General features: G+C 45.3%; 1 protein-coding gene across 5 annotated transcripts in view; it reads right to left on the bottom strand.

Moving 5' to 3' along the window:
* Positions 1 to 14530, bottom strand: part of DENND1A (DENN domain containing 1A) — a 785792-nt gene that overhangs the window by 45809 nt on the left and 725453 nt on the right. For 3 of the 5 annotated variants that reach the window (XR_005774032.1, XM_040406251.1, XM_040406253.1), the window contains exon 20: positions 7193 to 7252. The exons of the other annotated variants lie outside the window; for them this stretch is intronic. Coding sequence is in view for 2 of the 3 variants with exons in the window: in XM_040406251.1 (XP_040262185.1) it covers positions 7193 to 7252 (60 nt within the window). In the remaining variant the exon portion in view is untranslated. The remainder of the gene's footprint in view (positions 1 to 7192; positions 7253 to 14530) is intronic. 5 annotated transcript variants of the gene reach the window in all.

The following is a 14530-nucleotide window of genomic DNA, read 5'->3' as shown; positions in this document are numbered from 1 at the left end:
GAACAGGAGGAGCACTGCCAGAGCCCTGCAAAATGACCTCCAGCAGGCCACAAATGTGCATGTGTCTGCTCAAACGGTCAGAAACAGACTCCATGAGGGTGATATGAGGGCCCGACGTCCACAGGTGGGGGTTGTGCTTACAGCCCAACACCGTGCAGGACGTTTGGCATTTGCCAGAGAACACCAAGATTGGCAAATTCGCCACTGGCGCCCTGTGCTCTTCACAGATGAAAGCAGGTTCACACTGAGCACATGTGACAGATGTGACAGAGTCTGGAGACGCCGTGGAGAACGTTTTGCTGCCTGCAACATCCTCCAGCATGACCGGTTTGGCATTGGGTCAGTAATGGTGTGGGGTGGCATTTCTTTGGAGGGCCGCACAGCCCTCCATGTGCTTGCCAGAGGTAGCCTGACTGCCATTAGGTACCGAGATGAGATCCTCAGACCCCTTGTGAGACCATATGCTGGTGCGGTTGGCCCTGGGTTCCTCCTAATGCAAAACAATGCTAGACCTCATGTGGCTGGAGTGTGTCAGCAGTTCCTGCAAGACGTAGGCATTGATGCTATGGACTGGCCCACCCGTTCCCCAGACCTGAATCCAATTGAGCACATCTGGGACATCATGTCTCGCTCTATCCACCAACGTCACGTTGCACCACAGACTGTCCAAGAGTTGGCAGATGCTTTAGTCCAGGTCTGGGAGGAGATCCCTCAGGAGACCGTCCACCACCTCATCAGGAGCATGCACAGGCATTGTAGGGAGTCCTACAGGCACGTGGAGGCCACACACACTACTGAGCCTCATTTTGACTTGTTTTAAGGACATTACATCAAAGTTGGATCAGCCTGTAGTGTGTTTTTCCACTTTAATTTTGAGTGGGACTCCAAATTCAGACCTCCATGGGTTGAAAAATTTGATTCACATTTTTTAATTTTTGTGTGATTTTGTTGTCAGCACATTCAACTATGTAAAGAACAAAGTATTTCAGAAAAATATTTAATAAATTCAAATCTAGGATGTGTTATTTTTGTGTTCACTTTATTTTTTTGAGCAGTGTAGTGGTCCTAAAAACAGATAGTTCCATCTCTTCTGTGGAGTGTACGGTTTATAGTGGTCCTAAGGACAGATAGTTCCATCTCTTCTGTGGAGTGTATGGTTTATAGTGGTCCTATGGACAGATAGTTCCATCTCTTCTGTGGAGTGTATAGTTTATAGTGGTCCTATGGACAGATAGTTCCATCTCTTCTGTGGAGTGTACGGCTTACAGTCGTCCTATGGACAGATACTTCTTCCATCTCTTCTGTGAAGTGTATGGTTTATAGTGGTCCTAAGGACAGATAGTTCCATCTCTTCTGTGGAGTGTATGGTTTATAGTGGTCCTATGGACAGATAGTTCCATCTCTTCTGTGGAGTGTATGGTTTATAGTGGTCCTATGGACAGATAGTTCCATCTCTTCTGTGGAGTGTACGGTTTATAGTGGTCCTATGGACAGATACTTCCATCTCTTCTGTGGAGTGTATGGTTTATAGTGGTCCTATGGACAGATAGTTCCATCTCTTCTGTGGAGTGTACGGTTTATAGTGGTCCTATGGACAGATACTTCCATCTCTTCTGTGGCGTGTATGGTTTATAGTGGTCCTACGGACAGATAGTTCCATCTCTTCTGTGGAGTGTACGGCTTACAGTGGTCCTATGGATAGATACTTCCATCTCTTCTGTGGAGTACATGGCTTATAGTGGTCCTATGGACCAAAGGCAAGAGGGCTTAGCCTGGCAACTGATGCCCTTCTGGGTTACTACCCCCCCCCCTCCCCTCCGGGTGCTGTGTTGAAGTGGTCGGCATGTGGTGCAGCACCCAATAGCGTAGGAATCTACTTAAAAAAGGTCATCGTGAAGTTGACAAGTGGGCTTATATGTGGTAATGAAAACATATACCAAGAACCTCATGTGTATTCATTGTTGTGACTTTTTGGGGGTTTAAAACCCTCTCTATAGGGGAAGCAGCTGCTTTTGGGCCCTAGCTCCGAAGGGGCTCAACCAGGAGAAGGACTAAAAGATTTTATTGTCAGGGCCCCCTCAACAGTAATTATACATTGACATGTAGGAAACTGAAAGAGCTTGGTCTGAGAGAACAATCTTGACTAGACACAGGAGTGGGAAGTGCATGGGAGGAGGGGGTTGTAAAGAAGTTACTTAGGGGGGGGGGGCCCATTCAAAAATTTGCTGGACAGATTAAAACCAGTGTGTAATATGCTGGTCTTAACACATTTGTGACAACCCTTGCCGTCATACCAACAAATGCATCAATAACCTGTAGTGTTCATTACAGCTTTTCCAGTCAGAAAGCAATAACAGGTGGATAACACATTGTTGAGGGCTTCAACCAGGGTCGATGTACAAAACATTCGATACATATCAGGAAGGCCGTCGATTTTTAAGGCAGAGCATAACAATACATATGAGACATATCTAAAGCCAACAGATAAAATCCTTTATTTTAAAATACGACTGCTACTAGGTAATCTAAATGCCAACCATGTGTTATTTCTCAAAGGGATGACAAATGAACAAATTATTGCCAAGAATAGGAAATAGTGAAGCTTTTGCCAACTTGTAGAGCAGGGGTGAGGAAGCAAAGGAGCTGTCAGAGAAAGGCTGAAGTGCTAACAACCCAGAAGAAGAAAAAAAATATAGCGTGTGTGCAGTTTGGGAGAAGGTAACGCAAACTGCCAAAACCACAACACATTCCTGAGAAATAAATGCTGGATTTCAGTAAAGCGAGCGGATTGGTATGCCAGGCATGCAACAATATTGTTCTGAAGGACTCTTTATTATTTTGAGGGTCTTAAACAGTGGTCCTCTTTAAATATGCAGACAATATGATGGCGGAAAATACTTCTGGAGAAGCCGTCTATGGGTGCAGGATCCATGATAAAAAAAAAAACAAAACAAAACAAAAAAACATGTCATGTCCCCAATGTATACAGAAGTATGTGGATACACAGTATGAGCCCATAGAAGGGGCTATGGATGCCATATTGCAAATCCTTAGAACAGAATGGTATTAGAGCAGTGTGTGAGGTTCAGGTTTACCTCTATCAAACAACAGTTATTATTAACCCATATGGATCATTTACATTTTAGGTTTACTTTACCCTGTGTATTGCCAGGTACTGTATTTATAAAGTTAATTCTAAAAATAAAAAAGTCAAGCACTCGGAGATTAAAACCATACCATACCATATTTTTTTTTACTACAAACTGAAATCACTCCATGAGCATATTGCAGGACAGTCAATGCGTTTCGATCATCAACACAATCTTAATTACTGGTATGACTTAAGATCACTCGGTGATCGAAACGCGTTGACTGTCCTGCAATATGCCACCGGAGTGATTTTAATCAAGCTGGAATAAAGGAGTTATGGTTTTAGTGTCAGAGTGCTGGACTTTTGCTTTTTGGAGTATCGTGGTTGCTGGAACTTGGCCCATGCACTGGCATATGACCACTTGTCGGCTTGGCTGGCGCAAGTGAATTTAACCTTTTTATAAAGTTATGTCATGGGGTTGCTTTCATCGACAACGAGAATACACTTAATAATGCTATTAAGCATGAAGGACCAAAGACAGCCATTATACGCGGTACATACACACGGTTACTTGGAGTTGTTGCTAAGCATAGTGTTGTCTACAGTTCATTGCAGAGAAGACACTGGACCACCAGAAGTAGAGCCATTCTGGAATGAAATCAATGGTGGCGATACAGGTATACATCACACCCCAATGTTTGATATATTAGAGAATCCACCGTAAGATTTCCAATTTGCAGTTTAGTTTGGTGCACATTTCCAACTCAACATTCACGTTTCCTTCACCAGGTTTCAGAAGTCATAGGATGAATACATAAGAAACCATGCAGTAGAGGCTTGCTGCACTACAAGGTAGCAGAACATGCATTGTTAGCTGTAAGTGCCCAGGTTTAACCTTTTGTGAATTTAAGGTAAAGGACTTTGAGCAAAAATGATTTTTTATAAAAATCCACACAAAAACTTGCATTTGCTCCTTTGATATATGAGCTGTTAGATACTTGTCACTTTAACATACAGGGGTATATAGTATAAGGTTTATGGATCTCACATACAGATAAGGTGCTGAACGGGGTGGCGCACTTTGCCTTCCTTCAAATGACTATGGGTGTCCCATTGGTTGAGCTCCTTCTGATAGGTACTGAAAAAGTTATCCTGGTAATGTACCATAATTTTTTGTAGGAAAACCATTTCATGGAATAAAAATAGGATATACACCTACGCCCTACAGAACCAGGCAGTTGGGGGATGCACTCAAGCTACAACTGTCCCCAAAACAACAGGGCCTCTCTCTACCGTGCCACGCTATGCAGACCTCTCTTACGCTGTGCACATACACGGCTGTTCATTATGACTAGGGAGGCAGGAGTCTGTACCATGCATGGTCCTCTCACCCAGGCATTCCATGGAGCCTTATCAGAGGATCCAACTTTTTGTTGAATTTGCAACTAGACTGGATCTCTGCTGGCACTTTCTTTACTGGCTTCAAATTAACCTAAAATTAACATCTGTGCATTACATAAGTCACTTTAATCCTTATGACCCCCTACAAGTCAGACCTCATCCATAAACCGTCCTTTCTGCAATTCTTAAGACTTGTCCTTTATCATAATTTCCTGTCATACACAGCTACAAGACTTCTCTTGCAATGCCCTATACTCAGGAATTGACTTGGCCTGCCCTGTTCAACTCCCCTCAGTATTAAACAACTTCTTCAAATCCACTTCTGAAAAATTGTCCTATTTAATCATCATGACAAAACTGGTGTTCATTAAAACGAACCTTTAGCTTCTTCCTTATCTACCATATCAAATAATCATCCTACAGCAGATCTGGTGGTTACATGCACAACATATACATAGCATACAATGGTACCCTTAACCAATGGGCTACAACCTACATCCCATCAGCTTTTGGGAAACTACAGGTCTAAATCTGGCCATACAGATTATACTTTTTTTGGCTGAACCCACCAAGAATAGCGGGTTCAGCCAACACAGTAATATGGAACTTGGACCTTTCAACTCTTTTCCGAACATTTTTCGCTCAATCCTTTTGTTCTCCGGGAAGATAAGCCGCCACCAGAACTGTCTGGCAGCAGCTTTCTCTGATCTCTCCACAGAATACACATACAATGTTTGGCCGAGCCGAAGGTGTATGTGTACGGGAAAGATGTCTGTTGGCAGAAAGATCACCGACAGCTGTTGAATGTGTATAGTCATACATGTTAAGGCTACTTTCACAACTGCGTTTTTTATTCAGGTTTTGAGATCCAGCACAGGATCTCAAACCCTGAATAAAACGCTTCTGTTTATAATTTATTACATCCGGATGCATCCATTTCGTCCGGATCCGGTTGTATTAAATAGAAACTGGACAAACCGGATCCCGCATTAAAATAATTGTAAGTCAATGGGAGCCGGAACCTTTTTTTCGTTACCGAAAAAAAATTGATCCGGAACCATTGACTTACATTGATTTTCATGCTGGATCCGGTTTGTTCAGTTTTTTGACTGGACACAAAACCGCAGCTCGCGGGAGTTTATTGTCCAATCGAAAAAACTGAACAAACCGGAGCTCAGAATGCATCCTGATCTGGCTTGTTCTCTTTTGTCCCCTCTGCTGGATCTCAAAACCGGAATGCAAAACATAGATGTGAAAGTAGCTTAAGGGTACTTTCACACTAGCGTTTTTCTTTTCCGGTATGGAGTTCTGTCCTAGGGGCTCAATACCGGAAAAACTGATCAGTTTTATCCCTATGCATTCTGAATGGAGAGCAATCCGGTCAGTATGCATCAGGATGTCTTCAGTTCAGTCACTGTACGATTTTTGGACAGAGAAAATACCGCAGCATCCTGCTATATTTTCTCCGTCCAAAATTCCGGAATACTTGCCGGAATGCCGGATCTGGCATTATTTTACATTGAAATGCATTAATGCCGGATCCGGCCCTAAGTGTTCCGGAAAAATGGATCCGGTTTTGCGGTCTGCACATGCGCAGACCTTTAAAAATGTGAAAAAGATAAATACCAGATCCGTTTTTCTGGATGACAACCGGAGAGACGGAACCGGTATTGCAATACATTTGTAAGACGGATCCGCATCTGGATCCATCTACAAATGGTATCTGTTTGCATACAGATTGCCGGATCCGGAAGGCAGTTCCGGTGACGGAACTGCCTGCCGGAATCCAGCGACGCTAGTGTGAAGTACCCTAAGGCGGGTTTAGACGCTCTGATGTACAGACAATTGTCAGGAAGGAAGCGTTCCTTCCCGACAGTCGGCTGCTCATTCAGTGAAGGAGACCGCATCATTTACATGCAGCAATCCCCTCCACAGTATGAGGACAAGGGATCGCTATTGCGATTGCTCGTCCATATACAGAATCATTGCTTTTGGGCAGCAGATCACTGTTTAGAAAGCCCGATCTGCTGTCCAGAAATGGTAATTGGTGCGCCTGTACGAACTACAGGATCACCCGATGAATGAGCACTTCGCTAGTTTCATCGGGTGATCAGCGGCACATTTAGATGGACAGATTGTCAGGAACGTTTGTTCCTGATAATCTACTGATTATCGGGAAGTGTAAATCCACCTTTAAATAGCATGTGTACTGAACAGGGAGACAACTCTGGTAGCGGCATATCATCTTGGAAAACAAAAGGATCAAAGCACCCGAACCTTCTCTCACTAAACATCATCTGTTAGGGAAGAGTCTGGCAGGTCCCCCCAAAAAACTGTGGGTTCAGCCAACAATAGTCTTATGTATGGGGGCCACACAATAGAGATCACTGGCTTAGAGCACAACTGCCTGCTTTTTTAAGGTCTTGTTAGAAGTTCCTGAAAAGAGCTTTAAAGGAGTTGTATGAGATTATGATAAAGTTAGTCTATCTCGCATCACAGCTCAGTTCTATTCAAGTAAATGGGTTGGTCGAAGGTGTAAAGTTTGGAGAAATGCAAGTTTCAATGCTCCGCAGGTCACAGAGGATGTCATTTTTGCTCATTCAGTAGGCGATAGACCCGACTAACAAACTTTATTAGAGCTATAGAGAGCGAGTCAGGCAAAGTTGTAAGTGATAGTACAGACTCGCAAACTCTACTCACGGGTACGGTGTTGCGCTGGATCCTTGGTGGAGGAGGTCGAGGAGGGGGAAGCTTTTCCTGCTGTATCAAAATGGAAACTGACATATCAGTTGCAAGTAATATATGGCATCCATGTATTATACTGTAACTATGATAGGTTTCCATCAAGCTCCATCATCGATAGCGAAGACCAGCTCCAACCGTCCTCCAAGAATTTCAAAACCTCTATACAAATGCAAAATGAAGCGTCTCTTGATAGTGATCAAAATTGAGAAAAATTCAATAGCCATGTACAAAATACTGTATACATTGAAATAAACATGGACATAAATATACCTGGACTCTTACAAGAAATGGAGAAGTGGTTCTCCATTGCACTTCACCAAGTCTAGGCAATGAGTATACATACGTAACATACAGCAAATGTGTAGCTGTAGTGTAGATTATATATATATATATATATATATATATATATATAAAAATATATATATATTTTTTACGATATACACCTCTGTATACCATCCAATAATATACATCTGGAGTATATGCAATGCAGAGCCGTAGCTAGGCTTACTTTCACCCAATGCATAGACTCAGGCTGATGCTGTAGCTCTGTATCTAAATACCCTGGCCTGGATAAAGCTGCTTTTTGCCCCTACCCCCAGTTTCCCCACCGAACTACATTCCTGACACGTTAAAATGCACCCAAACACTCAATCTTTAGGTAGAGATTCAATCTGCTAGTCCACCCAAGCTTTGGTTATTGAAAGAGTTCCTGTCAATTCCACCATGGGGGTCGATTTAGTCCCTGAAGGCCAAGCGGCAATCCAGAAGGGTCTAAGTACTTCAGCTTCAACAACCCATGCTCCCTACAACCACAAGGAGGGCAAGCAGTAAGGCAGTACTGTCAACCATCTTGGAAATGGGTTGCCCCTAATTAGCTGTATGATTCTTCACTCCATATTTTTTATTGTCCATGTAGAAGTAATATCCAATAACCAGACTGCAGATACCAATTAATACAAAGACATTGTGGGTGTTGAGATAAGTTGCTATTCACAATGACGTGGTTAACATGCAGAATTTCTGCGCTGATAAAAATGACAAACCTAGTTGAGACGCATGAAATCCATCAATCCATAAAAGGGTCATTGCTTTTGATGAGAACATGGAGTATTGGAACATGTAGCTACGAACTAAAGGAACAGTATCTGCAGAAAAGAACAGTGCGTATAGGAACCAATAATTATCAGAGAAGAATGCAGCACATACTAGTGAGACCAACGAAACATGAGGTTCCCTCACCGTCAGCCGTACACAGTCGCCCACACACTGCTCTTCTCTTCATTCACACACATGTTACATGGAACTGAAACCGTCCGTAACTGAAATCTACTTTCTCCTAAAGCGTCATTTGTGGCTGTTGAAAATAGCCTCGATTTTGTGGATCTGACCACAAAACTATTGCACGGTATAAATAGGAATGGGCGCCCTTCTGCTCGCCTCCCTTATCTGACATTAAATGGCACAAAAAAAATCTATTTTACATATTGCAGAAATGCTGCGCCGGCAGTGAATTAGTTAATATCCTTCTGTAGCACCATCTAAACATGGAGGTGGAAGCACTGGGACTTAGCCAGCCTAGAAATCTGCGTCTGGCATGGGCTTCTCTGGAACGATTCACTCTTCCCACTTCTAGTAAAGAGACAAAAACATGATCATATGGTTCCCATCACAGGTTCTAAAATGTGCAGAGACAGAAGAGTGGGACGTTCTTCCTGCCCAACTTGGGCTGCTAGCAGATGTGCCAGACAGTAATACACACATGGATGGAGAACCGTACCTGTAATCACTTTGTCTGCTAGATATTCACTGTTAGTGCACACATTTTGCAAATTATATTTAGTCAAGTAAACAGCAGATTTATAATTTCTTTGCTTCAAGTTTCGACAATTAAAAAAACAAAAACAAAGCAGCACAAAAATGTAAATGTAAACAGGGGGAATAGCTCCCTGCATACTTCTGCTAGTTTATAGTGGGGACTCTTGATCAGGACACTTTTGTATTAGCAGTAGTGATGGACGAACATCGTCCAGAATGTTTCGCAAACGAGCGTTCGCGTCCAAATGTACACGAACCGCGCGTTCGCGGCGGGCCCCATTGACTTTAATGGCAGACGAACCTGAAAAACCTTCAGGACATATTTGCAGCCACCAAATACTTACTAGAAGTGCACAAATAGTCCCACAACATGGGCAGTGACATACCAGAGGGGGATCAATGGCAAAAAAAATCCCACAAAAAATATGTATTTTAATCAGGGGCCATTTTTATGCAAATTAAAGGAAAACTCTAAAAAATGTGCCTTGTTGGAGCCTAGAAATTTTTTATTTTAGGCCAAAGGAGTACAGGCCCCAAAAATTAGGCATTCACCTGACAGAAAAGGCCTTTTATGCCGCTGTATATACATAAGACAAGGACCATGCTTTGTTTTGTGTTGTGGCGGATATGTGTGAGCTGGCATGAGGAAATTCAATTACACGTGGTCGAAAATGTGAGGTAGTCCACACTGTCGTGAGCTAGGCGAGTGCAATTATCGGTCACGATCCCTCCTGCTGCGCTGAACATCCTTTCGGACAGGACACTCGACGAGGGGAAAGCCAAGAGTTCCATGGCAAATTGTGCCAGCTCTGGCCACAGGTCAAGCCTGCACACCCAGTAGTCCAGGGATTCCTCGCTTCTCAGAGCATCCACATCGGCCATTAACCCGATGTAGTCGGACACCTGTCGGTCTAGGCATTCCCTGAGGCTGGATCTGGAGGGCGGCTGTTGATGGGTTGGATGAAAGAATGATCTCATATCCGAAGTGACTAACACATCTTCAAACCGCCCTCTTCTTGCAGGCGCTGTGAGTGGAAATTCCTCTGCCAGTGCCCTCAACAGAAGAATGCAGCATCTCTCACAGCAAGGCCTGGAAATGCTGCATTCTGCCAGCCCTCTGTGATGCTGGTAACATGTCCGCCATTTTCTGTTAGCACCGGGGGTCTATAAGTACGTTGCCCTTTATGCTTTTTATACAGGGGTCCCTCTTCAAACACTGGAGCATGAAGGTCCCTATTTGCACTAAATTGGAAGCGGTGGAGCGCCCTGGCTCCTGCTCATCGCCCAGGAGAATGTCGTCCTCTGTCTCCTCCCCCCAGCCATGGACAACACCAGGGATCAATGAAAAGTTTAAAGTCCCCTTCAAAGCTTGCTCTTCTTGCTCCTCCTCCTCCTCCCCTCAGCCACCATCCTCCTCTGACTCCTCTTCAGACTCCTGCTGACTTGTCTCAGATGGAGTAGCTTCCCCCTGGGAATTCATCCAGCATTGCGACCTCCTAATCTTTCAGCTCCTGGTCCTCGAACGGCTTGATCAATGATACGACACAATGCACGCTCCAGAAAGAAGGCGTCAGGTACAATGTCACTGATGGCGCCCTGGCTGCGACTGACCAGTTTGGTGATCTCATCAAATGGCCGCAGAAGTCTGCATACGTCGCGCATGAGTAGCCACTGGCTATCAAGCATATACAAGATGGAGTTCCAGCGCGTCGGGCTGTCACAAATCAGATGTCTGACGGGGCAGGTGGTGTCGCCGCTGAATGTCAGCAAGGCGAGCCATGGCCGTGTAGATCTTCTAAAATTGCCAAAGATTTTCCTGGCCTGCCGCAAGACTTCCTGGACCCTGGGGTATTTGGCAGCGAATCGCTACACGACTAAGTTCAGGACACGTATGTCATTTTGCCCTGTTTCAGCACGCTCAGCAGACTGGCACCGTTATCGCACAACACTTTACCAACTGTCAAATTGAGCGGGGTTAGTCACTGATTGGCCTGTGACCGCAGAGCTGAAAGCAGTGCAGGACTGGTGTGGCTCTTGGCTTCCAGGCACAACAGCCACAGCACAGCATGGCAACGTTTCACCTGGCACGTCGAATAGGTTCTGGGGAGCTTGTGGGGTGCAACAGAAAAGGCGGTAGCAGTGGAAAAGGAGGAGTCAGCCGAGGAGGAGATGGAGGATGGAGTAGGAGAAGGAGAAGAAGAGGCAGGCCTACTTACAATCCGTGGCAGTAACACCAAATCCACACGGGAGCCACGGTTTACATGCTTGACGGCAGTCAGAAGGTTCACCCAGTGGGCAGTAAAAGTTCTATATCTTCCTTGCCCGTGTTTGCTAGATCACGTGTCTGTGATCAGATGTATCTTGGCACCGACACTGTGTGCCAGAGATATATTAACTTGCCGCTGAACGTGGCCATATAGTTCATGGATGCCCTTCTGGGAGAAATATTTCCTTCCGGGGACCTTTCATTGCGGTGTGACAATAACCACAAATTTTCTAAAGGCCTCCGAGTCCACCAATTTATATGGCAGTAGTTGACGGGCTAGCAGTTCCGACAAGCCAGCGGTCAGCCGTTGGGCAAGAAGATTATCCAGCGTCATAATTTTTTTACGCTTGAACATTTGGGACACAGAAGCCTGCCTTGTGCCAGATAAACGCGACGACGGCACGGTGGAAGGTGGAGTGGAGGACAAATGGGAGGAGAGAGGAGAAGAGGCAGGACGTGGAGCGCCGGGAGTGTGGCTTTGTGGGTTCTGACAGTGTTGCTCCCACTGGGCTCGGTGATGGGAGGCCATGTGCCTTCTTAAGGCGGTCGTCCCTAGGTGAGTGTTGGGCTTACCGCGACTTATGCGTTGACAGCACAGGTTGCAGATGGCAACACTATTGTCAGCAGCTGACAGTTTAAAAAAAAAAGCCCACACTGCGGAGCCATGTGCCAGCGTCCTCGGAGCGCCAGAAGTGACTGTGCATGGTGGATGGCTCGCTCCAGATACATTTGCAGTCTGCTTTTTGCCTCCTGTGCCCTGCGAGCTCTGCCTGCTTCTCCATCTCTCCCTCTGAACTCCCCTCCTCTTCCTCTCTTGTGGGCACCCACGTGACGTCCATCGACACGCCATCCTCATCATCGTCACCTTCACCACCACTGACATTTGAGATCTCGGAGTAGGCAGCAACAGCGGGGACCTCCCTCCTTGGGCTGATCTGGGTACTGTCGTCAGACCGCTGGGTGGTGGCCGTTGCTACCTCCTCTTCCTCATCCGATGTCAAGCGCATCGGTAAGGTCTGGGAATGGATGGGAAAATAATTCCTCTGACTCGAGTGGAGGGGCTATGGTGGTGGTGGTGGTGTCTTTTGGTGTGCACACAGCAGAGAGTGAGGAGGGTGCAGATACAGAGGATAAGGAGGGTGCAGAAGCGGAAGGCTAAATAAGCCACTCAACCAACTCTGGTGCGTCCTTTAAAGTAATCGCACGCGCCTTCTCCAACTTCCCACTTAGGCTCCGGCCTGGTGCACCTGCCCGACCCCTACCACCACTGCCTGTCATTTTTAAAATGACCCTGTGCCTAAGTCCCTATAGAACGGCAGTATTTGTGGAAGCAGGTATATCGTAGGCCTCAATCAATATTTGGTGGAAACAGGTATATCAATCCCCTTAAAGGATAACTGTCACATTTAGACCCTAATTTCAATTTTCATATATGTAGTTACTAATAACATGATATTCCAGAATTAGTTACTATTAGACTGACTTACCCCATATTTAATAAGATTCAGCCCTTAGCAACCAGTCTGCATAAAACTGCAATTTCACTAATCAGTTAAGATGGCCACCACTGCCCTCACCCTGAGGCTAATCCCGCCTGCCCTCACTAACCACAATGCATTGAGCTCCTCACATGCACTATCCAGTAACAATAGCCCCCCAAAAGTGTCAGTAACCAGAGCCCTCCCCCTAAAGGGTTAATCTCCTGCAGCACAAAGGGGCCCTCTTACCACATGTTGCTTTCATTTATACACTGAGCAGATGGCAGATCTCCCTTCCCTGGTCTGCGCTGCTTCAACTCTGCCTTCTCCAGCTCTGCTGAGTGAGGGAGCGTCTGCCAAGCGCAGGGACAGGGAGAAGTGCACACAGCCCAGGCACTGTTATCAGCTGCTGGGGAGGACCTGGCTTTAATCATTTACTTACAGTCCCTAGCTGTCTGTAATGTGACCTTGCACGCAGCCTGCTTCTGCGTGCTCCGTCTATCAACAGATAGACGGACCATGCCTAGCAACCCTATTTTAAGCAAAGGTAAAAGTAGGCAGTACAGGGAACACAAATGTGGAATTAAGGGGTAATTGAATACACAGTGAAAAGTTGAAATAGGGCCACCAAGGAGATATTAATCACCACAATCCAATACTCCAAAAAATATATATATATATACAACAGTTATCCTTTAATCAGTATTTTGGGGAAGCAGGTATATTGCAGGCCTCAATCAATATTTTGTGGAAGCAGGTATATCTTGGGGTATATCGTGGGTTTGTCAATGTGCTGAAACGTCTCAATTGGCTGTTCTGTCCCACCTGATGGATGTGTCATCGGCACAATGCATAAAAATATGGCGCCGGCGGACATAGCCATATGTTCGCATGTTTGGCGATTTGCGAACACGCAAAGTTCACCGCAAAACGACCGCCGGGCAAACCGCAAGGCCATCTCTAATTAGCAGTGATAATGGCTATAAAGAGTGTCTCTCTCACTGGAGGGCCATCACATCTTGCATGGACATCAGACTGATTTAAAGGTCTGTTTGAAGAGACAGTGGAGCTCCAGTGAGTATTGTGGCCTCTTCCTAGGTCAGTGATGTCCCGTTCATCAGTCATATGGCCTATGTGCAGCTCAGTCCCAGTCAAACAAATGGGGCTGAACTGCAATACAAAGCACAGCCGCTATCCAATGGATGGCGCTGTGCTTGGCAAGCTGCGCAGAGGACACAGAGCTCAACGGAGCACTGCAGCCTCCTCAAACAGCTGATCATGAGGGTCCCAGGTGTGGGACAGCAGCTGATCTGATATTGATGACCTATCCTGAGGATAGGTCATCACTATTAAACACCCGGAAAACCCCTTTAACTGCCGCTTTCTATCTATGCTTAGGAGTCCAGTAAGTGGTCCTACTTAGTGAATGACAGCCCTTCCTGTCTGAAAACTCCTATGTTGAAGGCTGTCAATCACTGAATAGAACCAACCCCATGACTCCTAATCATAGAAGGGGCAAGGATTTTAATTCATAAATTTTAAGCTATACAGAATATTATATCACAAAACGATATATCAGTCCGCTCCTCCTGCTATATAATCTCAACCATGTAGATTGAAAGCCATCTTCCAGGTGACAGGTTTGCATTAATGGGGTTCTCCAGGAAAACTACCTCCATAAATAGAAGTTTCATACTTACCTGCTGTCCACTGCTCCGGTCCTCCTCTGTGTCC

The sequence above is a fragment of the Bufo bufo genome, chromosome 8 (genome assembly GCF_905171765.1).
Source record: "Bufo bufo chromosome 8, aBufBuf1.1, whole genome shotgun sequence".
In the NCBI taxonomy this organism is placed as follows: domain Eukaryota; kingdom Metazoa; phylum Chordata; class Amphibia; order Anura; family Bufonidae; genus Bufo; species Bufo bufo.
This window is presented reverse-complemented; position numbering and strand designations above follow the sequence as displayed.